Source organism: Ranitomeya variabilis, chromosome 2, assembly GCF_051348905.1.
Source record: "Ranitomeya variabilis isolate aRanVar5 chromosome 2, aRanVar5.hap1, whole genome shotgun sequence".
Lineage (NCBI taxonomy): Eukaryota > Metazoa > Chordata > Amphibia > Anura > Dendrobatidae > Ranitomeya > Ranitomeya variabilis.
This window is the reverse complement of record NC_135233.1, coordinates 689,569,323-689,596,865: the sequence shown is the minus strand read 5'-3', so window position 1 is coordinate 689,596,865 and position 27,543 is coordinate 689,569,323. Positions and strand designations below refer to the sequence as shown.

Below are 27,543 nucleotides of genomic sequence, written 5' to 3'. Positions count from 1 at the left end.
GCTAGGGGGCGCTGTGTGTGCTCCTCAGGATATGCATGGAGGCGTATCTGTGGTTATAATGATGGTGAAACAGTGACTGGCAGAGTTGTAAATGGCCGATATGTGTCGCAGAGGGAGTCTGCGCTGTAAGCTTGAAGTAATGTTGTTGTTATGGGACCTGTAGTCCCACAAGTGTTTGCATAATAAACCGCATGGACTGCTTTTGTGAGAAAAATGTGCCTGTGTGACCGAGTCCCATTGCTTAGCGAGTGTCCCCCAACACATGCGGTAAGCGCTATCTCACAACGTGTATTGAACCCCCTTTGCGACTACAAGCTGTGTCTGTTTTTCTGGATTCAAGAACAACAGGTGACTGGATGCACGATTCTTTTATTTTTGATTTACTCAAGTTTGTGCTTGAGAATCAATTTTGTCTTCGATCGAACATTCTATAAACAGACATCAGGCATCGTCATGGGTGCAAGATGTGCGCCATCCAACGCCAACCTATTTTTAGGTTGGTGGGAGGAGACTCATGGGAGTCTTCAACCTTCATTTAAAGCGCATATTGTCAAATGGTATCATTACATAGATGACGTTTTGTTCTTTTGGTCTGGTTCTTTCACTGAGTGAGAAATTAAGTGCCGATTTAAATTGCAACTCAAGGAATATCTCTCACCTCTAGTGTTTCCATGGACGTGGTGGACTTTCTGGATTTGCAGATCACTAAGAAGGGAGGCCATATCTGTACATCACTTTCGAAAGACGACGGCTTCCAACAGTTTGCTTAATTACAGCAGTTTTCATCCACCGCATGGCCGGAATGGTATACCATGTAAAACGCAATTGCAGACAACAGGATTGCTTCCTCAGAGAAGCAAGATCGCTTACATCTCGCTTTAAAGAGAGGGGATATCCCAAAAGAATCATTGCACAGGCCTTTCAAGCCTCTGCAGAAAAGGAACGCAATAAATTACTCAGGCCTAAACCAAGGAATGAATTCTCAAAGACAAATCACTTTATATAGATAATCATTGGATTGAGATCTACGGCATCCTACGAAAAAACTGGAACATACTGTTGAGTGAGCCAAAAGTGGTACCGTTTATTAATGAACGCCCAAGGCTCATCGCTAAAGGAGCTACAAAACTCAAAGACTCTTTATGTACTAGTCACTTTAAATGACCGACGCAATCTTTGGGCAAGGGGGTCAAACTTATTGCTACACGTACCCTTGCCGGGGATGTACTATTTGTACATGCATTGTATCCAACATACCCAAAAATGGTACAAAAAAAAAATCTGCAACTAGTCCAGCAAAAAAATAAGACCTCATACAGCGGTGTTCGTCAAATAGTAAAAAAAAGTTGCAGCTTTCAGAATATTCCGATGAAATAAACTACTTTTTATAAACATGCTTTTTCACTGAATGATAGCAGCAAAAAAATAAAAATAAAAGATAAATCTGGTATCACTGTAATTGCACTGACCTGAAGAATAAAGTCATGTAATTACTTATACCCCAAGAGAATTTGCGCACAAATACGCAGCAAATAAAGAAATTACATTTTTTTTTAAATTCTGTGAGGCATCTATAGGTTCAAACTGCTCACTATGCCACTAGATGTGATCCTTAGGCGGTTAAATTTCCAATTTGAGCTCACCTGGGGGGTGGGGGGGATTCTGCTCTTCTAGCACTCAGCAGCTCAGCTAATGGAGCCCACAATCTATTCAATCAGCATCTGCATTTTAAAAGCCAAGTAGGGCTTCTTCCCATCCGATCCCTGCCGTGTGTTCAAACAGTAGTGTACAATCACATATGAAGTACTGCCACATTTGGGAATAATTGCATAGAAAAAATTGTGGGGTCTAATTTCTCCCATTACCCCTAGTGTAAATTATAAATTTGGTGCCAAAACAGTATTTTAGTAGAAAAAAAAATAATTTTTTTGTTCTCACATCTAAATGTTATAACACTTTGTGAATGACCTGTAAGTTAACCCCTTCATGACCTTGGGATTTTCTGTTTTTCAGTGTTCATTTTTCGCTCCCCTCCTTCCCAGAGCCATAGCTTTTTTATTTTTCCATCAATATGGCCATGTGAGGGCTTATTTTTTGTGGGACGAGTTGCACTTTTGAAAGACATCATTGGTTTTACCATGTCGTGTACTAGAAAACAGGAAAAAAATTCCAAGTGCGGTGAAATCGCAAAAAAAGTGCAATCCCACACTTGTTTTTTGATTGGCTTTTTTACAAGGTTCACTAAATGCTAAAACTGACCTGCAATTATGATTCTCCAGGTCATTACGAGTTCACAGACACCAAACATATCTAGGTTCTCTTTTATCTAGGTGGTGAAAAAAAGTTCCCAACTTTGCTAAAAAAATAAATAAATAAAAATATTGCGTTATTTTCTGATACCCGTAGCGTCTCCATTTTTCATGATCTGGGGTCGGGTGAGAGCTTATTTTTTGCGTGCTGAGCTGGTGTTTTTAATGATCGTATTTTGGTGCAGATACATTCTTTTGATCGCCCGTTATTGCATTTTAATGCAATGTCGCGGCGATCAAAAAAACGTAATTCTGGCTTTTCTAATTTTTTTCTTGCTACGCCCTTTAGCTATCAGGTTAATCTTTTTTTTATTGATAGAGCGGGCGATTCTGAACGCAGCGATACCAAATATGAGTAGGTTTGCATTTTTTTATTGATTTATTTTGTATGGGGCGAAAGGGGGGGGTGATTTAAACTTTTATATTTTTTTTTATTTTATTCACTTTTTAATTTTTTTTTTTTTTTTTTTTTTTTTTTTTTACTTTTGCCATGCTTCGATAGTCTCCATGGGAGGCTAGAAGCTAGCACAACTCGATCGGCTCTGCAATCATCAGATCGCTGCTATGTAGCTGAATTACAGGCTTGCTATGAGCGGTGACCACAGGGGGGCGCTCACAGCAGGCCGGCATCAGTAAACATAGAGGTCTCAAAGACAGGGGTCGGCGATGCGCTCATTTCCGGGCGCCCGGCCGGAAGCGCCGGTTAAGTGCCACTGTCAGCGTTTGACAGTGGCATTTAACTAGTTAGTAGCGGCGGGTGAATCGCGTTTTCACCCGCCGCTATTGCGGGCACATGTCAGCTGTTCAAAACAGCTGACATGTCCCAGCTTTGATGCGGGCTCACCGCCGGAGCCCTGCATCAAAGCGCGGTATCTGACCTCGGACGTACTATCCCGTCCGAGGTCAGAAAGAGGTTAAAAATGCTCAGTACACCCTTAAATTAATTCCTTTATGGGTCTAGCTTACAAAATGGGGTCACTTATGGTTTTTTTTTGCTTTTTTCGCATATCAGGGGCTCTCCAAATGTGACATGACATTCACAAACTATTCCAAATAGCGCTTTTTTCCTTTCCTAGCTCTGCCATAAACCAAACAGAAGGTTTTAACCACATTTGGGAGGGATCTTCACATTAAGGTGAAATTGGGTATCAATTATTATTACCTATTATCTACTGTGAAAAAATTTGGGGCTAAAAATACATTTTTGTGGGGAAAATTTTATTTTTTAATTTCACAGCTCTACGTTATAAACTAATGTGAGGCATCTAGGGGTTCAAGGTGCTCACCACACCTAGAAAATACCCATAATGGGTCTAGTTTCCAAAATGAGGTCACCTGTGGGGGTTTCCATGGTTTAGGCACATCAGGAGCTCTCCAAACGTGACATACGTCCGCTCTCAATTCCAGTTATTTTTGTGTTGAAAAAGTCAAAACCGTGCTCCTATATATTTTATATATAGGGTATTCAGGAGAAATTACGCAACACATTTTGGGGTCCATTTTCTCCTGTTACTCTTGTGGAAAAAAAAAAAGTAAAAATATTCATTTTTTCCTTCCACGTTGCTTTAGTTCCTGTGAACCACCTGAACGTTTAATAAACTTCTTGAATGCAGTTTTGAGGACTTTGAGAAGTAGTTTTTAGAATGGTGTCATTTTTGGGTATATAGGCACCCCAAAGTCACTTCAAAAGTGAGGTGGTCCCTAAAAAATGGTTTTGCATATTTTGTTGGAAAAATGAGAAACTGTTGATTAACATTTAACCCTTCTAACTTAACAGAAAAAAAAATGCTTCAAAAAATGATGCAGATGTAAAGGAGAAATGTGGGAAATATTATTTATTAACTATTTTATGTTACATAACTCTCTGATCTAAGGTCATAAGACAAAGTGTGAAAATTGTGAAATTTTCGCCAGATTTCCGATAGTTTCACAAAAAAACCGCACGTTATATAGAACAAATTGTACTGCTACCATAAAGTCCAATATGTCACGAAAAAAAAACAATCTCCGAATCACTGGGCTATGTTGAAGCGTTTCAGAGTTATTAACACACAAAGTGACACTGGTCAGATCTTAAAAATGTGACTTGGTCATTAAGGTGAAAATCGTGGAATGCTCCGACTGATCAGCTGTTCGGCACCGCAGCTGCATGTGTCACGGCTGTGTGACAGTCATGACACATGCATGGAGAGCCTGTTTGTTGGGCTCTCCATGCAGGTGTTGTGACTGTTACACAACTGCGACACATGCAGCTGCGGAGCCGTTCAGCTGATCAGCCGGTGCGACCCAGGAAGCCGGGTTGCCTCTGCAGATTATACAGTACGTGCTATAGCTGCTGAATAAGCCCTGACCCAATCAAATTTGCTCATCTCTAATCTCAAGCCATTCATCTTGGAATTGGTCAAGCCAAACGTATAGAGAAGAAAGAATACATCTGTAGACTGAAATACGGACAGGACAGAAAAAAAAATGCGATCATCCAGTATTGTGATATCTTTTTTATTTTTCATATTTACATTGTTCCTGTAAATTCCAGTACCAATTCATGTTAGCAGATGTTAAAGTTGCTCATTTCATCTAGTAATATTATGGGAACACTTAAAATGCCAGAGTTGAAAGAAATACAGAAAACATTTCCTTTAGAGAATGTATTTGTATATGGTGTGATAAAATAATATAATGCAACACAATTTACCCTTTTCTACTTTCTTCCAATGTTGGGTAGAGGTTTAGTTTAACTGGTTACATTCAATCGAACTAACCGCAGAATAGCTTCACTTTGCTTTTCTGTATTCATACATAATTATCTGAACATAACCAATGATGCATCCGCATGTTAAGATTTTTGGTACAGACTGGACTAATAATTATATGTTATACAGGTTTGTAGTTCACTTTACTAGAAAAGTTTTATTCTAGACAACAAAAAAATTAATTAAATATATGGACAAATCATAAGGGTGCCCTTCTCCAAGATTAGGCTGCCCTCACAGTAGGCAGTTTTGGAGATAAGTCTGCCTATTATAATTAGTTATTCCTAACTCTAATGTGCTGCTACATTTTAGAAGAAAAAATAGCTTAAATGATGGGTCATGGTTTTAAAGTGTGAGAATTGAGAAAAAATGTTTCCTGTGCAACTCCACTATCTTTTTCCAAGTCCATTTCCATATAATTAACATGTTTCTCCTTATTTATATGATTTTGGACTGAGTCGGAAGCATAACCATATCCATATTCCAATATTAAAGGGTTATTCCAATTAAGAAGTTATCATATAGCCAAAGTGAACGTGTTAACTAGCTGATCCCCCTGGGTCCCTCCTTTCTGTTTGCCTACTATTTCCAAAAGTATGGCTCAGAAATGCCTAAGACGAATGGAAAAGTCCATGAAACTAAGAGATAGCCGAGCGTTGTACTCTATCCTGATGGGACATTTTAGAGCCTCATATTCTAATCTTTGTGGGTTTCTACAGTGGGACTGTTGATATTGATGGTTAGATTTATAACTAAATCATGCTGTCTGCAGTTAGACGTGAGAAACAACTGTATACTATATAGTGGATACTCTTAGAAGAATATTTGCATCATACAAAGCTATGCTATTAAAATGGTTTTCCACTCTTTAGACATTGCTAAACATTGATGGCCTACCACAAGGGTAGTTCATCAATATCATTCCAGCTGAAACAGATTTAAGATTACATATATTGTATCAAGGAGAAGAATATTCATGTAATCATTTTACAAAATAAATTATTATTGCTGTTAGGGCCAAAATCAATGTTAAAGTAGGATTTCTTCACACTTCTAAATTAGTCTAGTACAGCTTCCAGTCATAGTCCACCTAAGAAGACATGTTAAACAATTTAATAGTACATGAATAATGTGTATACATACTGTACATTTACATACAGGTCAGGGCTTATGTGAAAAGAAATGAGGTTAAAAATCAATATGGAAAAGTCAAATAAACTACACAAGTTCAACTCACACAGTTTCTTCATGGTCCTTTTAAAAATACTGTATATAATTATATGTACAGGTATAACAAAAATATCATCTATACAAAAAAGAAAAATATAGTCCTGCTACAATAATTCCTTCATGAACTTATAGTAAGGCAAAAAGAGTTTTCCGGAAAACTGGACCTTCAAAACAATGGAGTTTTGCATTGATAAAATACTTTTAACACAATGGCTTTCATGAGCAATAGGGCATCATTACTTCTGAAAGATGACTCTCTACCAGAAAATCAGGAGCCAAGCTAACATAATGATCTGCATTACTGTTAAATGAACAGAACAGGTCATTACTGGTGGTGAAATGTGTCTCAGCCGGGCTATAAATAATGTGCCTGCTGTAGCCAGCAATGAATCTTTTCCTATATACCATTTCATGCTTGTTTTGTATATTATGCTATTTTATGCCTGGAAGGTCATTCTTTGGGTTTTGGTTTTATAACCCATTCAGCATGAGGATTGAGTATTAACAAATCTTTCATGGACGTTGTATCTTCAAGGCATCGCTCACCTACAATGATAAACAGAAGTGGTTATAACATTTTAGAAAACCAGACGTGGCATATCAAAAGGTTAATATTTTAGAAAGTTCAACGTTTCTTTGAATACGATGCTGGTCAGTTATATGCAGCTCTGACATACTATTCCCAAAACGGTTATGATTCTGATCGTAAATGGAGATAGATACTCCTCAACATTAAATTTACAACACCAAGAAGGAAAAGTCATAGAAATGTGAAAATAAGGCTGGTTTCACACTTGCGTTTTGATCTGCAGCGTTTTTTAAAAAAAAAAGAAGGTGGTGTAAAAACGCATGTAAACGCATGCAAACGCTGCGTTTTTTAGACGCATGCGTTTTTGCATGCAGAAAAAAAAACACGGCGTTTTGACGCGTTTACATGCGTTTTTTCCTGCGTTTGCGTTTTTGAAACGCATGCTGAGAAGTGTGTGACAGCTGCCAATCATCAAAATCAACTAGAAAACCCACTATTAATAGAATTACATAGGGTTAGGGTTAGGGTTAGGATCCCTAGGGTTAGGGTTAGGGGTAGCTTTTTATTAGAAGAATGTCCTGGTCACCAGGTCACTGATAAGCCACCCCCCACCATCAAGGTGATAAAGGGATCCAAACCCTAACCCTAACCCTACCTCTAACCCTAACCATAACCCTAGGGATCCTAACCCTAACGCTAAAACGCTGCAGATCAAAACGCAAGTGTGAAACCAGCCTAACAGGATTGATAGTCCTGTTAAGAATAATATGCAAATGATGAAAAAATTGAAACAAATTTTTCAAAACATCCCAATTTATTCAGTATGGAGTCTGAGTGACAAGTACTAACAAAAAGGCAATCTCTGCATGTGTTGCGGCTGTGAAACAAGGCAACTCAAGCATAATATTCAAGCACACTGAAGAAACTATTAGCAAACAAGCATGCTCTGATAACACCTTATCCGGGTACGCTCCTTCATCAAAACTAAGCACATGCATTTCTGTGCTTGCACTCACGGGGGGAGCGTGGCCGATCGCGGCCGGGTGTCAGCTGACTATTGCAGCTGACATCCGGCACTATGTGCCAGGAGCGGTCACGGACCGCCCCTGACACATTAACCCCCTGAACACTGTGAACAAACATGATCGCAGCGTTCCAGGGGCAAAGGGAAGCATCGCACAGGGAGGGGGCTCCCTGCGGGCTTCACTGAGACCCTCGGTACAAGGCGATGTGCTCACCTTGTACTGAGCGTCTCCTCCCTGCAGGCCCCAGATCCAAAATGGCCGCGGGGCTACTTCTGGGTCCTGCAGGGAGGTGGCTTACAAGCGCCTGCTCAGAGCAGGCGCCTGTAAACCTCCAGCAGTGCATGTCAGATCGCTGATCTGACACAGTGCTCTGTAAAGTGTCAGATCAGCGATCTGTCAATATAGTGTGATGTCCCCCCTGAGACAATGTCATAATGTAAAAAAAATATTTAGATGTATAAAAAAAATAAAAAAATTCCTAAATAAAGAAAAAAAAATATATTGTTCCCATAAATACATTTCTTTATTTAAATTTAAAAAAAAAAAACAATAAAAGTACACATATTTAGTATCGCCGTGTCCGTAACGACCCAACCTATAAAACTGTCCCACTAGTTAACCCCTTTAGTGAACATCGTAAAAAAAAAAAAAAAAAAAAAACACAAGGCAAAAAACAACGCTTTATCATACCGCCGAACAAAAAGTGAAATAACATGCGATCAAAAAGACGGATATAAATAAACATGGTACTGCTGAAAATGTCATCTTGTCCTGCAAAAAACAAGCCACCATACAGCATCATCAGTGAAAAAATAAAGTTATAGTCCTCAGAATAAAGCGATGCAAAAATAATTATTTTTTCTATAAAATAGTTTTTATCGTATAAAAGCGCCAAAACAAAAAAAATGATATAAATGAGGCATCACTGTAATTGTACTGACCCGAAGAATAAAACTGCTTTATCAATTTTACCAAACATGGAACGGTATAAACGCCCCCCCTCCCCAAAAGAAATTCACGAATAGCTGGTTTTTGGTCATTCTGCCTCACAAAAATCGGAATAAAAAGCGATCAAAAAATGTCACATGCTCGAAAATGTTACCAATAAAACGTCAACTCGTCCCGCAAAAAACAAGACCTCACATGACTCTGTGGACCAAAATATGGAAAAATTATAGCTCTCAATGTGGAGACGCAAAAACTATTTGTTAGTGTGTGACAGCTTCTAATCATAAAAATCCGCTAAAAAAACACTATAAAAGTAAATCAAACTCCCTTCATGACTCCCTTAGTTAGGGAAAAATAATAAAATTAAAAAAAATGTATTTATTTCCATTTTCCCATAAGGGTTAGGGATAGGGCTACAGTTAGGGTTAGGGCTACAGTTAGGGTTGGGGCTTGGATTACATTTATGGTTGGGATTAGGGTTAGGGGTGTGTCAGGGTTAGGGGTGTGGTTAGGGTTAGGGGTGTGTTGGAGTTAGGGGTGTGGTTAGGGTTGGGATTAGGGCCAGGGGGGTGTTGGGGTTAGGGTTTCAGTTACAATTGGGGTTTCCACTGTTTAGGCACATCAGGGCTCTCCAAAAGAGACATGGCGTCCGATCTCAGTTCCAGCCAATTATGCGTTGAAAAAGTAAAACAGTGCTCCTTCTTTTCCAAGCTCTCCCGTGCGCCCAAACAGAGGTTTACCCCAACACATGGGGTATCAGCGTACTCAGGACAAATTGGACAACAACTTTTGGGGTCCAATTTCTCATTACCCTTGGGAGAATAAAAATTTTGGGGGCTAAAAAAAACATTTTTGTGTGAAAAAAAATGATTTTTTATTTTCACGGCTCTGCGTTATAAACTGTAGTGAAACACTTGGGGGTTCAAAGCTCTCACAACACATCTAGGGGGTCTACTTTTCAAAATGGTGTCAATTGTGGGGGTTTCAATGTTTAGGCACATCAGGGCCTCTCCAAACGCAGCATGGTGTCCCATCTCAATTCCAGTCAATTTTGAATTGAAAAGTCAAATGGTGCTCCTTCCCTTCTGAGCTCTGCCATGCGCCCACACAGTGGTTTACCCCCACATATGGGGTATCGGCGTGTTCAGGACAAATTGAAAAACTTGTGGGGTCCATTTTCTCCTGTTATCCTTGGTAAAATAAAACAAATTGGAGCGGAAGTAAATTTTTTGTGAAAAAGAGTTAAATGTTCATTTTGTTTTTAAACATTCCAAAAATTCCTGTGAAACACCTGAAGGGTTAATAAACTTTTTGAATGTTGTTTTGAGCACCTAGAGGAGTGCAGTTTTTAGAATGGTGTCACACTTGGTTATTTTCTATCATATAGACCCCTCAAAATGAGTTCAAATGTGATGTGGTCCCTAAAAAAAAAAATAGTGTTGTAAAAATGAGAAATTGCTGGTCAACTTTTAACCCTTATAACTCTCCAGCACAATTTTGGAACCAAAATTTTTTTGCTAATGTAAAGTAGACATGTGGGAAATGTTACTTAAGTATTTTGTGTGACATATCTCTGATTTAAGGGCATAAAAATTTTCAAAATTTTCACCAAATTTCCATTTTTTTTCACAAATAAACGCAGGTAATATCAAAGAAATTTTACCACCACCATGAAGCCCAATATGTCATGAGAAAACAATGTCAGAATCATCAAGATCCATTGAAGCGTTCCAGAGTTATAACCTCATAAAAGGACAGTGGTCAGAATTGTAAAAATTGGCCTAGTCATTAACGTGCAAACCACCCTTGGGGCTTAAGGGGTTAATAATGCCTGGCTCAGGAATGTTGTGCCACACTGTACATAATAGGGCATATAGAGCATCAAGATCTACTGCTGACAGCTCCCTTAGCATTTGCTGACCAATGACATCTCAGATGTGCTCATTGGTAGTGATGGGCGAATTCCTGGATGTTCGGGTAACTGAACAGTTAAAAAAAAAAAAAAAAGATTTCAGTTCAGATACTAGAACAGTAAATGAACCTGAACAATAACCCAATTCACTTGAATGGGGGGGCCTGAACATTGGTTGCCGCATGACAGTGCGTCAAACATCGACTCTGATCGGTGGTAAAATCACTACCGCTGGTCAGAGAGCTGCGGTTCCCATGCTGTCAAATGACAGGGTGAGTCCGCAGCTGGAGTCTACTACTCCTATCTGCTAATGCTCCCAATGATGGAGTAGTAAGCAGCCAATGCCTGCGCTCTAAATAAAAAAAAAAAAATGGCTGCATCTCTCAGCTATCAGCTTTAACAAGGTTGGTTATCAAGAATGGAGGGATCCCAAGGCTGTTTTAATTTTTTTAATAAATTAAAAAAAACGGTATGTTGTCCCCCCATATTTGACAACCAGCCAAGCTAAAGCAGACACCTAAGAATCGTATTCTCAGTCTGGAAAGGGGCCATGGATATTGGCTCCCCTCAGCCAATATTAGCAGCCCACAGCCACCCAGAAAAGGCACATCTATTAGATGTGCCAATTCTGGCACTCTGCCCGGCTCTTCCCACTTGCTCTGTGGCAGTTGAAAGTGGGGTTCATATTTGTGGGGTTGATGTCACCTTTGTATTGTCCGATGACATCAAGCCCACGGCTTAGTAATGGCAAGGCATCATTAATATGCCTCTCCATTACTCATCCTATAGTTGTATTGGAAATAAAAACTGTCAAAATTAAATCTTTTATTTGAAATAAAAACACTTGCTTTATTTAAAAATAAACACAGTTAAACTCCTCTAACACTTATTCCACTGAAGCCATGGTTTCCTGTAAAAAAACAAAAACAAAAATAAAAAACAACCATATCCCTCAAATATTCGTCGTTCTGTCCCATGCTGTAATCCATGTCAGGGATAAACAGTTTTCAAAATGGACGGTGTCAAATTGCGACTGTTCAGGCCGAGAACCACTGAGGAATGATCTCAGCTTCCACGTCTAGCAGTGACATCATCTAGTTACTGAAGGTCACAGAGGCTACGTTCCCTGCTGGGCTTCTAAACTATAACCTCAGTGAGATCACCACTAGCACAGTGAGAAAAAGTCTCCTGCTGCAGTGATAAGTTCAACACAGTTCACTGGGAGAAATTACAAATTTCTCAAGGTGAACTCATTGCTGCCCCATGAGACTTTTTCTCTCTGTGCTAGCGGGGATCTCACTGAGGTTGCAGTAGTTCCGGGGCGTGGCTGGGAACACAGCCTAAGCAACCTGCGGGAACCTCGTTGACGTCACTGCTAGTCACTGATGCTGCGCTTGCAGCAGCCCATTGCTCAGTGGTTCTCAGCCTGGACGATCACATCTTGGCACAGTCCAGGTTGCAAGCTGTTTATCCCTAGACATGGATTATGGAGTGACAGAACGATGGACAGGTGAGTATAACTGTTCGCTATTTTTAAATTAAAAAGAAGTCAAAAAGTGTGTTTTGTTTATTTCACATGAAAGACATTATTCTGGCTGTGTGCCTAATTACAATACAACTATAGGATTTGTAATGGAGAGGCGTCTTATAGATGTCTTTCCATTACTAAGCCGTGGTCTTGATGTCACCAGACAATAAAAAGGTGACATCAACCCCACAAATATGAACCCCCCTTGCCACTGCCACAGGGCAAGTGGGAAGAGCTGGGCAAAGTGCCAGAACCTGCACATCTAATAGCTGCACCTTTTCAGCTGCGGGAGGCCAATATACATGGCCCTTTACTAGCCTGAGAATTCCAGCCCCCAGTTGTCTGCCTTAGCTTGGCTGGATGTCAAATGTGGGGAACCCCACACTTTATTATTTAAATTTTAAAAAAATAGCTTGAAAACTCCTTTATCCTTGATAATCATCCTTGTTAAAGCTGACAACTGAGAGTTGCTGCCCGCAGCTATCAGTTTTCCTAACTGATTATCAGAAATACATGGGAATCTACTCAGTTTTTTAAAAATGATTTATTTAGAGCACAGGCGCAGGCTGATGAATACTCCCATCAGCCGCCGTCTGCTCCCACTGCTATTAGAAGCAACAGGCGTAGGCTGATGGGAGTAGTAATCCCATCAGCCGACCCCAGTGACCAGAGGTAAACTTTTTACCTCCGATCCCAGCTGCAGACTCATGCTGTCACCTGACTCAATACTCTAGTATTAATCTTATGGCCGGTTAGAGCTCGACAGCGCGAAAAACACCCGGTGTTCGGGGTGCCTAATCCAAACAATAACACAAACTTCCTAGTCCATGTTTGGGGTCCATGCCAAAACAGTATGTGTTCAGCATCTCTACTCATTGGGAGACAAGTCCAGAGATGCTACAGGGCATCATAGCACATTTAGACCACACAGGCAGCTCACAATAATATAAGCTACACGTGGCTTCATGTTATGTTGAAAAATGGAGAAATGCTTATACGTATAATATCATATAACTATGGCAGGTATTAACACATTTAGCCATCCCATATAGATGATATGTTATAATTAAGCACATCATCATCATAACATACTTCATTATGAACAGAAGTCTTGCAGAGGAAACAGGGAGATTGGGTACGTTGAACACTCACTTACCGATATTTCCTCCAATTTCATATAAACTAACTTCTTCTTTCCTTAAATTTGTTGATGAGCCACTGTCAATATAAAGAGTAAAATTTCAGATCAAATCTACGTTTAAAATATTGCTTATATTTTATGTGTTCAATATCTTAATAGTATTTCACTATAAAATAAAAGAAAACAATTAAAGAATAACTCCCATCACAATTTTTAAAACATTAATATATTGTAATCATTAAATTATATTACACTGTGTACTTACAATTGCTCATTTTGCCTTCATACCAGCTGATTCTTTGGTTTTCTCTGATCGATGAAGAAACAGGAAGAATCTTGACCCTGCATTTATCATTCCCCTCAAACTTCTGACCCATCTGCCTTCTCGTCCTTCCTGCCATAGACTTTTGCAGTGACTCAAGATATACAGGGAAAATTGACCTCCTGTTTCTACATAGAGCTTAGAAGGATTCAGCTAGTCAGTTTTAAATCATGTGATGTCATAGACCTAATGGGAAAGAAAAATTAGCTGGGTAGAAGGGTAAAATGAGCAATTGCAAATACACAGTGCTATACAATATGATGAAAATTTGCAATATAGTATGAGGTGAAAAATTTTGATGGAATGCTCCCTTACCAAAGGACCAAAAACCTTCCGAGTTTAGCAATCGACAATCACAGTGTTTTAACTCCCTAATGTCCAATGACAGGCATAGCCCGTCATGGCCGGGTGTTCGTTCCTGCACCAAGACGGGCTATGCCAGTCATGAATTTAAACTGTCACTACATGTAAACACGCTATGAAAGTTCAGTGCCAATAGCTGTCTGTGACAGCTGAGAGGCACAGGAAGAGGTGCGGGGACACATGCAGTCGGTCCGTGCACCCAGATCGCTGTGATTGGTCAGTCAATCTGACTGACCGATCACAGCATGATTGTGCAGGAGATGCTGAAATATCACCACTTCCTGCCCGATCAGTGTAGCAGCTCAGCTCTGCAAGTGGCTGAGCATCTGCACTAACAGCCTGAAGTGGTGTCAGTGCCGCCCCTGGCTGTTAACCCCCTAAATGCTGCGATCGAGCGTGATCGCAGCATTCAGGAGGGAGGCAGAGGGATGGCGTCACCACAACATCATGGCAAGGGCCTGATCGTTGCAATGGTGACCCGTGTCACCAAGCTACAGAAAGCTTCTAAGACCATTCTGACAGCATGGTGTCAGAAGCTTTCAGCATAGGTATAATGCAGTGCAATGCTAGTGCATTGCAATGCATTGTACCTTCAATAAAAAAAGTGAAAGTCTCATAAAGGGACTAGGTAAAAGGAAAAAACAAATATGCAAAAAAAAAAAAACACACAAAATAATAAAAAATGCTCTAATAAACATTTTTATGTAAAAAAAAATTTAATAAACAAAAGATGTACGTATGTTTGGTAATGCTGCATCCGTAACAATCCGATCTACAAGTGTGTCATTCTACTTAAGGCCTTCCGTGAATGCCGTAAAAAAAAAAAAAAGTAGCAAACTATGCTTTATCCTCATACCACTTGGAAAAAGTGGAATCAAACACTATCAAAAAAAAGAATGTAAATTAAAATAATATCACTGAAAATATCATCTTGTCCCGTAAAAAACAAGCTGCCATACAGCTGCATCACTCCATCAGCAGAAAAATTTGTCTAAGTCTTTGTCTGTCCTTCTGTCTGTCTTTCTTTCTGTCACGGATATTCATTGGTCACGGCTAGAGTTGAGCGACTTTCATTTTTTTAAGATCGAGTCGGGTTTTGTGAAACCCGATTTTGTCCAGAGTCGAGTCGAGTGCAGTCGGCCGATTATCGCTAAAAGTCGGGGATCGACCGAAACACGAAACCCAATGCAAGTCAATGGGGAAGCATAGTCGGCAGTGAGTGGAGGCCAGGAAAACACCTACAGTGCCCATTTTAATGCCAAAAACATCCATTCTTGTTTCTGAAGCTTGTCAATCTTAATTAACTTTATAATAATAGTTGGGCATAGGGAATTGGGGGTCATTTGGCAAAAGTTGCGGGGGGAGTAGGGCCGGCTCAAGCTTTTCGTGGGCCCAGGAAATGCGGACTACGTCACGGCGGTGTTGCAGGGAAAGGTAAGTATTTCAACGTTGCAAGTGCTGTGATCCTGAGCAAGCAGGGGGGGCCCACTCGTTCGCATTGGCACTGGCACAGGGCCCCTCAAAGTACAGCGATGTGTGTTTGCATGGCGGGGGCGCCTCCCACCAGCAGCGACACTTTTGCGTACTCTGAGGGGCCCTGTGCCAGTGACGTCGCCAACGAGTATGCCCCCCCACCTGATGAAGGAACCTGCACTTTCATCTGCACCTTCCTCTCTGTCCCTGTGTAAGGTGGTATAACATGCGGGAAGGGGAACCTTACTTTCAGCAGGGTCAGATTCTGGCTGTGTAGAGTATAAGGGGAATGTAGTGGTCTAGGTCAATGTACCAGCAGACTCATCTAGCAGTGGCTGGGCAATGGGCAGGATGAGGAGGAAACAGATATAGGGCCAAAGAATAAAGTAGGCTAAATGCAGTTCAAAATTGGTAACAGGACTAAACAGGCGGCATTGCTTTGTTCAGTGGAGTAGCAAACCCAAGAGCAGCAGACACTGTTTCAAGGGCATAACCACACTAGTAGGCCAAATGCAGTTTAATATCTGATAGTATAGGGCGAAAGCCAGAATGTGGAAGCTCAGCTTTGTTCAGTTGAGGACAACACCAGGCAGGGGCAGACAGACACCTTTAGTAGGCCGGAACAGCCAATTTTTTAAAAAAACAGCAGTTAGTAAGAGGCAGAAGGTAGAAGCTCAGCTTTATTCAGTTGAGGACAACACCAGGCAGGGGCAGACATTCACCTTTAGTAGGCCGGAACAGCCAATTGCATTTTTAAAAATGGTAATTTGGAACTGAAGGTTGAAGCTCAGCTTTATTCAGTTGAGGACAACACCAGGCAGGGGCAGACATTCACCTTTAGTAGGCCGGAACAGCCAATTGCATTTTTAAAAATGGTAATTTGGAACAGAAGGTTGAAGCTCAGCTTTATTCAGTTGAGGACAACACCAGGCAGGGGCAGACAGACACCTTTAGTAGGCCGGAGCAGCCAATTTTTAAAAAAAACAGCAGTTAGTAAGAGGCAGAAGGTAGAAGCTCAGCTTTATTCAGTTGAGGACAACACCAGGCAGGGGCAGACAGACACCTTTAGTAGGCCGGAACAGCCAATTGCATTTTTAAAAATGGTAATTTGGAACTGAAGGTTGAAGCTCAGCTTTATTCAGTTGAGGACAACACCAGGCAGGGGCAGACAGACACCTTTAGTAGGCCGGAACAGCCAATTGCATTTTTAAAAATGGTAATTTGGAACTGAAGGTTGAAGCTCAGCTTTATTCAGTTGAGGACAACACCAGGCAGGGGCAGACATTCACCTTTAGTAGGCCGGAACAGCCAATTGCATTTTTAAAAATGGTAATTTGGAACAGAAGGTAGAAGCTCAGCTTTATTCAGTTGAGGACAACACCAGGCAGGGGCAGACATTCACCTTTAGTAGGCCGGAACAGCCAATTGCATTTTTAAAAATGGTAATTTGGAACAGAAGGTTGAAGCTCAGCTTTATTCAGTTGAGGACAACACCAGGCAGGGGCAGTCAGACACCTTTAGTAGGCCGGAACAGCCAATTTTTTAAAAAAACAGCAGTTAGTAAGAGGCAGAAGGTAGAAGCTCAGCTTTATTCAGTTGAGGACAACACCAGGCAGGGGCAGACAGACACCTTTAGTAGGCCGGAACAGCCAATTGCATTTTTAAAAATGGTAATTTGGAACTGAAGGTTGAAGCTCAGCTTTATTCAGTTGAGGACAACACCAGGCAGGGGCAGACATTCACCTTTAGTAGGCCGGAACAGCCAATTGCATTTTTAAAAATGGTAATTTGGAACAGAAGGTAGAAGCTCAGCTTTATTCAGTTGAGGACAACACCAGGCAGGGGCAGACATTCACCTTTAGTAGGCCGGAACAGCCAATTGCATTTTTAAAAATGGTAATTTGGAACTGAAGGTTGAAGCTCAGCTTTATTCAGTTGAGGACAACACCAGGCAGGGGCAGACATTCACCTTTAGTAGGCCGGAACAGCCAATTGCATTTTTAAAAATGGTAATTTGGAACAGAAGGTAGAAGCTCAGCTTTATTCAGTTGAGGACAACACCAGGCAGGGGCAGACATTCACCTTTAGTAGGCCGGAACAGCCAATTGCATTTTTAAAAATGGTAATTTGGAACAGAAGGTTGAAGCTCAGCTTTATTCAGTTGAGGACAACACCAGGCAGGGGCAGACAGACACCTTTAGTAGGCCGGAACAGCCAATTGCATTTTTAAAAATGGTAATTTGGAACAGAAGGTAGAAGCTCAGCTTTATTCAGTTGAGGACAACACCAGGCAGGGGCAGACAGACACCTTTAGTAGGCCGGAACAGCCAATTTTTTAAAAAAACAGCAGTTAGTAAGAGGCAGAAGGTAGAAGCTCAGCTTTATTCAGTTGAGGACAACACCAGGCAGGGGCAGACAGACACCTTTAGTAGGCCGGAACAGCCAATGGCATTTTTAAAAATGGTAATTTGGAACTGAAGGTTGAAGCTCAGCTTTATTCAGTTGAGGACAACACCAGGCAGGGGCAGACAGACACCTTTAGTAGGCCGGAACAGCCAATGGCATTTTTAAAAATGGTAATTTGGAACTGAAGGTTGAAGCTCAGCTTTATTCAGTTGAGGACAACACCAGGCAGGGGCAGACATTCACCTTTAGTAGGCCGGAACAGCCAATTGCATTTTTAAAAATGGTAATTTGGAACAGAAGGTTGAAGCTCAGCTTTATTCAGTTGAGGACAACACCAGGCAGGGGCAGACAGACACCTTTAGTAGGCCGGAACAGCCAATTTTTTTAAAAAACAGCAGTTAGTAAGAGGCAGAAGGTAGAAGCTCAGCTTTATTCAGTTGAGGACAACACCAGGCAGGGGCAGACAGACACCTTTAGTAGGCCGGAACAGCCAATTGCATTTTTAAAAATGGTAATTTGGAACTGAAGGTTGAAGCTCAGCTTTATTCAGTTGAGGACAACACCAGGCAGGGGCAGACAGACACCTTTAGTAGGCCGGAACAGCCAATTGCATTTTTAAAAATGGTAATTTGGAACTGAAGGTTGAAGCTCAGCTTTATTCAGTTGAGGACAACACCAGGCAGGGGCAGACATTCACCTTTAGTAGGCCGGAACAGCCAATTGCATTTTTAAAAATGGTAATTTGGAACAGAAGGTAGAAGCTCAGCTTTATTCAGTTGAGGACAACACCAGGCAGGGGCAGACATTCACCTTTAGTAGGCCGGAACAGCCAATTGCATTTTTAAAAATGGTAATTTGGAACAGAAGGTTGAAGCTCAGCTTTATTCAGTTGAGGACAACACCAGGCAGGGGCAGACAGACACCTTTAGTAGGCCGGAACAGCCAATTTTTTTAAAAAACAGCAGTTAGTAAGAGGCAGAAGGTAGAAGCTCAGCTTTATTCAGTTGAGGACAACACCAGGCAGGGGCAGACAGACACCTTTAGTAGGCCGGAACAGCCAATTGCATTTTTAAAAATGGTAATTTGGAACTGAAGGTTGAAGCTCAGCTTTATTCAGTTGAGGACAACACCAGGCAGGGGCAGACATTCACCTTTAGTAGGCCGGAACAGCCAATTGCATTTTTAAAAATGGTAATTTGGAACAGAAGGTAGAAGCTCAGCTTTATTCAGTTGAGGACAACACCAGGCAGGGGCAGACATTCACCTTTAGTAGGCCGGAACAGCCAATTGCATTTTTAAAAATGGTAATTTGGAACTGAAGGTTGAAGCTCAGCTTTATTCAGTTGAGGACAACACCAGGCAGGGGCAGACATTCACCTTTAGTAGGCCGGAACAGCCAATTGCATTTTTAAAAATGGTAATTTGGAACAGAAGGTAGAAGCTCAGCTTTATTCAGTTGAGGACAACACCAGGCAGGGGCAGACATTCACCTTTAGTAGGCCGGAACAGCCAATTGCATTTTTAAAAATGGTAATTTGGAACAGAAGGTTGAAGCTCAGCTTTATTCAGTTGAGGACAACACCAGGCAGGGGCAGACAGACACCTTTAGTAGGCCGGAACAGCCAATTGCATTTTTAAAAATGGTAATTTGGAACAGAAGGTAGAAGCTCAGCTTTATTCAGTTGAGGACAACTCCAGGCAGGGGCAGACAGACACCTTTAGTAGGCCGGAACAGCCAATTTTTTAAAAAAACAGCAGTTAGTAAGAGGCAGAAGGTAGAAGCTCAGCTTTATTCAGTTGAGGACAACACCAGGCAGGGGCAGACAGACACCTTTAGTAGGCCGGAACAGCCAATTGCATTTTTAAAAATGGTAATTTGGAACAGAAGCTTGAAGCTCAGCTTTATTCAGTTGAGGACAACACCAGGCAGGGGCAGTCAGACACCTTTAGTAGGCCGGAACAGCCAATTGCATTTTTAAAAATGGTAATTTGGAACTGAAGGTTGAAGCTCAGCTTTATTCAGTTGAGGACAACACCAGGCAGGGGCAGACATTCACCTTTAGTAGGCCGGAACAGCCAATTGCATTTTTAAAAATGGTAATTTGGAACAGAAGGTAGAAGCTCAGCTTTATTCAGTTGAGGACAACACCAGGCAGGGGCAGACATTCACCTTTAGTAGGCCGGAACAGCCAATTGCATTTTTAAAAATGGTAATTTGGAACAGAAGGTTGAAGCTCAGCTTTATTCAGTTGAGGACAACACCAGGCAGGGGCAGTCAGACACCTTTAGTAGGCCGGAACAGCCAATTTTTAAAAAAAACAGCAGTTAGTAAGAGGCAGAAGGTAGAAGCTCAGCTTTATTCAGTTGAGGACAACACCAGGCAGGGGCAGACAGACACCTTTAGTAGGCCGGAACAGCCAATTGCATTTTTAAAAATGGTAATTTGGAACTGAAGGTTGAAGCTCAGCTTTATTCAGTTGAGGACAACACCAGGCAGGGGCAGACATTCACCTTTAGTAGGCCGGAACAGCCAATTGCATTTTTAAAAATGGTAATTTGGAACAGAAGGTAGAAGCTCAGCTTTATTCAGTTGAGGACAACACCAGGCAGGGGCAGACATTCACCTTTAGTAGGCCGGAACAGCCAATTGCATTTTTAAAAATGGTAATTTGGAACTGAAGGTTGAAGCTCAGCTTTATTCAGTTGAGGACAACACCAGGCAGGGGCAGACATTCACCTTTAGTAGGCCGGAACAGCCAATTGCATTTTTAAAAATGGTAATTTGGAACAGAAGGTAGAAGCTCAGCTTTATTCAGTTGAGGACAACTCCAGGCAGGGGCAGACAGACACCTTTAGTAGGCCGGAACAGCCAATTTTTAAAAAAAACAGCAGTTAGTAAGAGGCAGAAGGTAGAAGCTCAGCTTTATTCAGTTGAGGACAACACCAGGCAGGGGCAGACAGACACCTTTAGTAGGCCGGAACAGCCAATTGCATTTTTAAAAATGGTAATTTGGAACAGAAGGTAGAAGCTCAGCTTTATTCAGTTGAGGACAACACCAGGCAGGGGCAGACATTCACCTTTAGTAGGCCGGAACAGCCAATTGCATTTTTAAAAATGGTAATTTGGAACTGAAGGTTGAAGCTCAGCTTTATTCAGTTGAGGACAACACCAGGCAGGGGCAGACATTCACCTTTAGTAGGCCGGAACAGCCAATTGCATTTTTAAAAATGGTAATTTGGAACAGAAGGTAGAAGCTCAGCTTTATTCAGTTGAGGACAACTCCAGGCAGGGGCAGACAGACACCTTTAGTAGGCCGGAACAGCCAATTTTTAAAAAAAACAGCAGTTAGTAAGAGGCAGAAGGTAGAAGCTCAGCTTTATTCAGTTGAGGACAACACCAGGCAGGGGCAGACAGACACCTTTAGTAGGCCGGAACAGCCAATTGCATTTTTAAAAATGGTAATTTGGAACAGAAGGTTGAAGCTCAGCTTTATTCAGTTGAGGACAACACCAGGCAGGGGCAGACAGACACCTTTAGTAGGCCGGAACAGCCAATTTTTAAAAAAAACAGCAGTTAGTAAGAGGCAGAAGGTAGAAGCTCAGCTTTATTCAGTTGAGGACAACACCAGGCAGGGGCAGACAGACACCTTTAGTAGGCCGGAACAGCCAATTGCATTTTTAAAAATGGTAATTTGGAACTGAAGGTTGAAGCTCAGCTTTATTCAGTTGAGGACAACACCAGGCAGGGGCAGACAGACACCTTTAGTAGGCCGGAACAGCCAATGGCATTTTTAAAAATGGTAATTTGGAACAGAAGGTAGAAGCTCAGCTTTATTCAGTTGAGGACAACACCAGGCAGGGGCAGACATTCACCTTTAGTAGGCCGGAACAGCCAATTGCATTTTTAAAAATGGTAATTTGGAACTGAAGGTTGAAGCTCAGCTTTATTCAGTTGAGGACAACACCAGGCAGGGGCAGACAGACACCTTTAGTAGGCCGGAACAGCCAATTTTTTAAAAAAACAGCAGTTAGTAAGAGGCAGAAGGTAGAAGCTCAGCTTTATTCAGTTGAGGACAACACCAGGCAGGGGCAGACAGACACCTTTAGTAGGCCGGAACAGCCAATTGCATTTTTAAAAATTGTAATTTGGAACAGAAGGTTGAAGCTCAGCTTTATTCAGTTGAGGACAACACCAGGCAGGGGCAGACAGACACCTTTAGTAGGCCGGAACAGCCAATTTTTAAAAAAAACAGCAGTTAGTAACAGGCAGAAGGTAGAAGCTCAGCTTTATTCAGTTGAGGACAACACCAGGCAGGGGCAGACAGACACCTTTAGTAGGCCGGAACAGCCAATTGCATTTTTAAAAATGGTAATTTGGAACTGAAGGTTGAAGCTCAGCTTTATTCAGTTGAGGACAACACCAGGCAGGGGCAGACAGACACCTTTAGTAGGCCGGAACAGCCAATGGCATTTTTAAAAATGGTAATTTGGAACAGAAGGTAGAAGCTCAGCTTTATTCAGTTGAGGACAACACCAGGCAGGGGCAGACATTCACCTTTAGTAGGCCGGAACAGCCAATTGCATTTTTAAAAATGGTAATTTGGAACTGAAGGTTGAAGCTCAGCTTTATTCAGTTGAGGACAACACCAGGCAGGGGCAGACAGACACCTTTAGTAGGCCGGAACAGCCAATTTTTTAAAAAAACAGCAGTTAGTAAGAGGCAGAAGGTAGAAGCTCAGCTTTATTCAGTTGAGGACAACACCAGGCAGGGGCAGACAGACACCTTTAGTAGGCCGGAACAGCCAATTGCATTTTTAAAAATGGTAATTTGGAACAGAAGGTTGAAGCTCAGCTTTATTCAGTTGAGGACAACACCAGGCAGGGGCAGACAGACACCTTTAGTAGGCCGGAACAGCCAATTTTTAAAAAAAACAGCAGTTAGTAAGAGGCAGAAGGTAGAAGCTCAGCTTTATTCAGTTGAGGACAACACCAGGCAGGGGCAGACAGACACCTTTAGTAGGCCGCAACAGCCAATTGCATTTTTAAAAATGGTAATTTGGAACTGAAGGTTGAAGCTCAGCTTTATTCAGTTGAGGACAACACCAGGCAGGGGCAGACAGACACCTTTAGTAGGCCGGAACAGCCAATGGCATTTTTAAAAATGGTAATTTGGAACAGAAGGTAGAAGCTCAGCTTTATTCAGTTGAGGACAACACCAGGCAGGGGCAGACATTCACCTTTAGTAGGCCGGAACAGCCAATTGCATTTTTAAAAATGGTAATTTGGAACAGAAGGTAGAAGCTCAGCTTTATTCAGTTGAGGACAACACCAGGCAGGGGCAGACATTCACCTTTAGTAGGCCGGAACAGCCAATGGCATTTTTAGAAATGGTAATTTGGAACAGAAGGTAGAAGCTCAGCTTTATTCAGTTGAGGACAACACCAGGCAGGGGCAGACATTCACCTTTAGTAGGCCGGAACAGCCAATTGCATTTTTAAAAATGGTAATTTGGAACAGAAGGTTGAAGCTCAGCTTTATTCAGTTGAGGACAACACCAGGCAGGGGCAGACAGACACCTTCAGTAGGCCGGAACAGCCAATTTTATAAAAAAAAAGCAGTTAATAAGAGGCAGAAGGTAGAAGCTCAGCTTTATTCAGTTGCAGCTTCTTGGCAATAATATAAAGAAGACGCGACAGGACAACACTCGGTGGATGCCATATCTGTGTTTTCAATGGAAAAAAACCTTTCAGTTAACTACTTGCAGGAGCAAGTTTTTGTAGCTGGTGGACAATTTTTTTAAAAAAAAGCAGTTAATAAGAGGCAGAAGGTAGAAGCTCAGCTTTATTCAGTTGCAGCTTCTTGGCAATAATATAAAGAAGACGCGACAGGACAACACTCGGTGGATGCCATATCTGTGTTTTCAATGGAAAAAAACCTTTCAGTTAACTACTTGCAGGAGAAAGTTTTTGTAGCTGGTGGCCAATTTTTGTACTGTACCAGTTTTTTGTTGTATGTGTTTTTGTTTTTAATGTTAAAATGTCTGCATTTGATATCTCTCCAGTATTTTCTTTTTTATAAGCAAAATACTGCAGTTTTACATCGGTTACATGGATACACAGGCAGCTTGGTGGTGAGTGGAGGAGTATTTAAAGTAGGGACCGCAGACAGGCTATCAAAGGCCTAAAATAACAAACAATAGGCTCATGGCAGCTTTACAGCGGTTACATGGATACACAGGCAGCTTGGTGGTGAGTGGAGGAGTATTTAAAGTAGGGACCGCAGGCAGGCTATCAAAGGCCTAAAATAACAAACAATAGGCTTATGGCAGTTTTACAGCGGTTACATGGATACACGGGCAGGCAGCTTGGTGGTCAGTGGAGGAGTATTTAAAGTAGGGACCGCAGACAGGCTACCAAAGGCCTAAAATAACAAACAATAGGCTCATGGCAGCTTTACAGCGGTTACATGGATACACGGGCAGGCAGCTGGTGATGAGTGGAGGAGTATTTAAAGTAGGGACCGCAGACAGGCTATCAAAGGCCTAAAATAACAAACAATAGGCTCATGGCAGCTTTACAGCGGTTACATGGATACACAGGCAGCTTGGTGGTGAGTGGAGGAGTATTTAAAGTAGGGACCGCAGACAGGCTATCAAAGGCCTAAAATAACAAACAATAGGCTTATGGCAGTTTTACAGCGGTTACATGGATACACGGGCAGGCAGCTTGGTGGTCAGTGGAGGAGTATTTAAAGTAGGGACCGCAGACAGGCTATCAAAGGCCTAAAATAACAAACAATAGGCTCATGGCAGCTTTACAGCGGTTACATGGATACACAGGCAGCTTGGTGGTGAGTGGAGGAGTAGTGCAAGGAGTGTCTGTCCCAGTACTCCCAAAATATAAATAGATGTTAATGTCTCGCAAAACAACCAAAACAAAAAAAAAGGTGGCATACTTAGGTACAGGGGTGGGCTCATCTGCTGAGTTTCTGACATAGTAATTTGGCAGTAACTATGTAATGGTGCAATATAGGACACTGACACAGACTACTTTAAGTTGCATCATAGATGTCTACAAATTTGTATTGTCAGTGCCAGACATTGAATGATGTCAGCGAATAGACTAAAGATTGGTGGAGCTGTGCGACATAATTTTGCACGTGGTAGAGCACATTTTGAGCTGGGGTAGGGGGGAACTCTCTTGAGGCCGGCGGGACCGCCCCAGGGCCCCTCATGTTACAACGGTGTGTCTGACGTTGGGTGCGCACCACCACCGCCAGAGACACTACATTGTACTATGAGGGACCCAGTAGCAATGCCGTCAACCAAAAGCGAGCACACCCACCTCTTCAGACAAACAGCAGTCTCACGGGTGCTTGCGCCAAGTCGCGATACCACGGCCCCGTGTGGGGAGTTTTGCCATTTAGGGAGGTGTAAACATGTCGTATGCTGTACAATCAGCTGCAGCAAATTAGACATTAGAAAAGTAATTCACAGGCAAGAGCTTTTCATAGGAAAGCTAGGTGTCGGCCGGGCAAGGTGGGGCAAAAGATTTCGAAATCCAGTTGTGGTTCATTTTAATGAATGTTAGATCGTCAACATTTTGGGTAGCCAGACGAGTCCTTTTTTCGGTTAATATTGAACCTGCAGCACTGAATACTCTTTCTGATAGGACACTTGCTGCCGGGCAAGCAAGCTCCTGCAATGCATATTCTGCCAATTCTGGCCAGGTGTCTAATTTGGAGGCCCAGTAATCAAATGGGAATGACGGTTGAGGGAGAACATCGATAAGGGATGAAAAATAGTTAGTAACCATACTGGACAAATGTTGTCTCCTGTCACTTTCAATTGATGCAGCAGTACCTGTCCTGTCTGCGGTCATAGCAAAATCACTCCACAACCTGGTCAGAAAACCCCTCTGTCCAACGCCACTTCTGATGTGTGCACCCCTAACACTCCTAGTCTGCTGCCCCCTGGAGCTCGTGTGAGAACGATCACGTGCGCTGTGTGCTGGGAATGCCTGAAGCAAACGGTCAACAAGAGTTGATTGTTTGGTTGCTAATATTAGTTCCAAGTTCTCATGTGGCATAATATTTTGCAATTTGCCTTTATAGCGTGGATCAAGGAGGCAGGCCAACCAGTAATCGTCATCGTTCATCATTTTCGTAATGCGTGTGTCCCTTTTTAGGATACGTAAGGCATAATCCGCCATGTGGGCCAAAGTTCCAGTTGTCAAATCTCCGGTTGTGATTGGTTGAGGGGCAGTTGCAGGCAAATCTACGTCACTTGTGTCCCTCAAAAAACCAGAACCCGGCCGTGACACGCAACCAATTTCCTGTGCCCCCGGGAAAGGTTCGGCATTAAAAATATACTCATCCCCATCATCCTCCTCGTCCGCTACCTCGTCCTGTACACTGCCCTGACCAGACAATGGCTGACTGTCATCAAGGCTTTCCTCTTCCTCTGGTGCAGACGCCTGCTCCTTTATGTGCGTCAAACTTTGCATCAGCAGACGCATTAGGGGGATGCTCATGCTTATTACGGCGTTGTCTGCACTAACCAGCCGTGTGCATTCCTCAAAACACTGAAGGACTTGACACATGTCTTGTATCTTAGACCACTGCACACCTGACAACTCCATGTCTGCCATCCTACTGCCTGCCCGTGTATCCTCCCACAAATAAATAACAGCACGCCTCTGTTCGCACAGTCTCTGAAGCATGTGCAGTGTTGAGTTCCACCTTGTTGCAACGTCTATGATTAGGCGATGCTGGGGAAGGTTCAAAGACCGCTGATAGGTCTGCATACGGCTGGCGTGTACAGGCGAACGTCGGATATGTGAGCAAAGTGCACGCACTTTGCGGAGCAGGTCGGAGAACCCAGGATAAGTTTTCAATAAGCACTGCACCACCAGGTTTAAGGTGTGAGCCAGGCAAGGAATGTGTTTCAGTTGGGAAAGGGAGATGGCAGCCATGAAATTCCTTCCGTTATCACTCACTACCTTGCCTGCCTCAAGATCTACTGTGCCCAGCCACGACTGCGTTTCTTGTTGCAAGAACTCGGATAGAACTTCCGCGGTGTGTCTGTTGTCGCCCAAACACTTCATAGCCAATACAGCCTGCTGACGCTTGGCAGTAGCTGGCCCATAATGGGACAACTGGTGTGCAACAGTGTCATCTGCCGATGGAGTGGTTGGCAGACTGCGTTCTGTGGAAGAGCTGTAGCTTCTGCAGGAGGACGAGGAGGAGGAGGAGGAGGGGGTGCGAACGCCTACAGCCAACTGTTTCCTAGACCGTGGGCTAGGCACAACTGTCCCTAAATTGATGTCGCCTGTGGACCCTGCATCCACCACATTCACCCAGTGTGCCGTGATGGACACATAACGTCCCTGGCCATGCCTACTGGTCCATGCATCTGTAGTCAGGTGCACCTTTGTACTCACAGATTGCCTGAGTGCATGGACGATGCGCTGTTTAACATGCTGGTGCAGGGCTGGGATGGCTTTTCTGGAAAAAAAGTGTCGACTGGGTAGCTCGTATCGTGGTTCAGCGTACTCCATCAGGGCTTTGAAAGCTTCGCTTTCAACTAACCGGTAGGGCATCATCT

At 42.4% G+C, this 27,543-nt stretch overlaps 1 protein-coding gene across 2 annotated transcripts in view; it reads right to left on the bottom strand.

Moving 5' to 3' along the window:
- Window positions 1–4,794: 4,794 nt before the first annotated feature.
- The window catches only part of ARHGAP18 (Rho GTPase activating protein 18), a 245,685-nt gene continuing 222,936 nt past the window's right edge, over window positions 4,795–27,543 (bottom strand). For both annotated transcript variants that reach the window (XM_077289384.1, XM_077289383.1), the window contains exons 14-15: window positions 13,391–13,452; window positions 4,795–6,838 (exon numbers count right to left, since the gene is read on the bottom strand). In XM_077289384.1, the coding sequence (XP_077145499.1) occupies window positions 6,744–6,838; window positions 13,391–13,452 (157 nt within the window). In that variant the 3' untranslated portion in view covers window positions 4,795–6,743. The remainder of the gene's footprint in view (window positions 6,839–13,390; window positions 13,453–27,543) is intronic.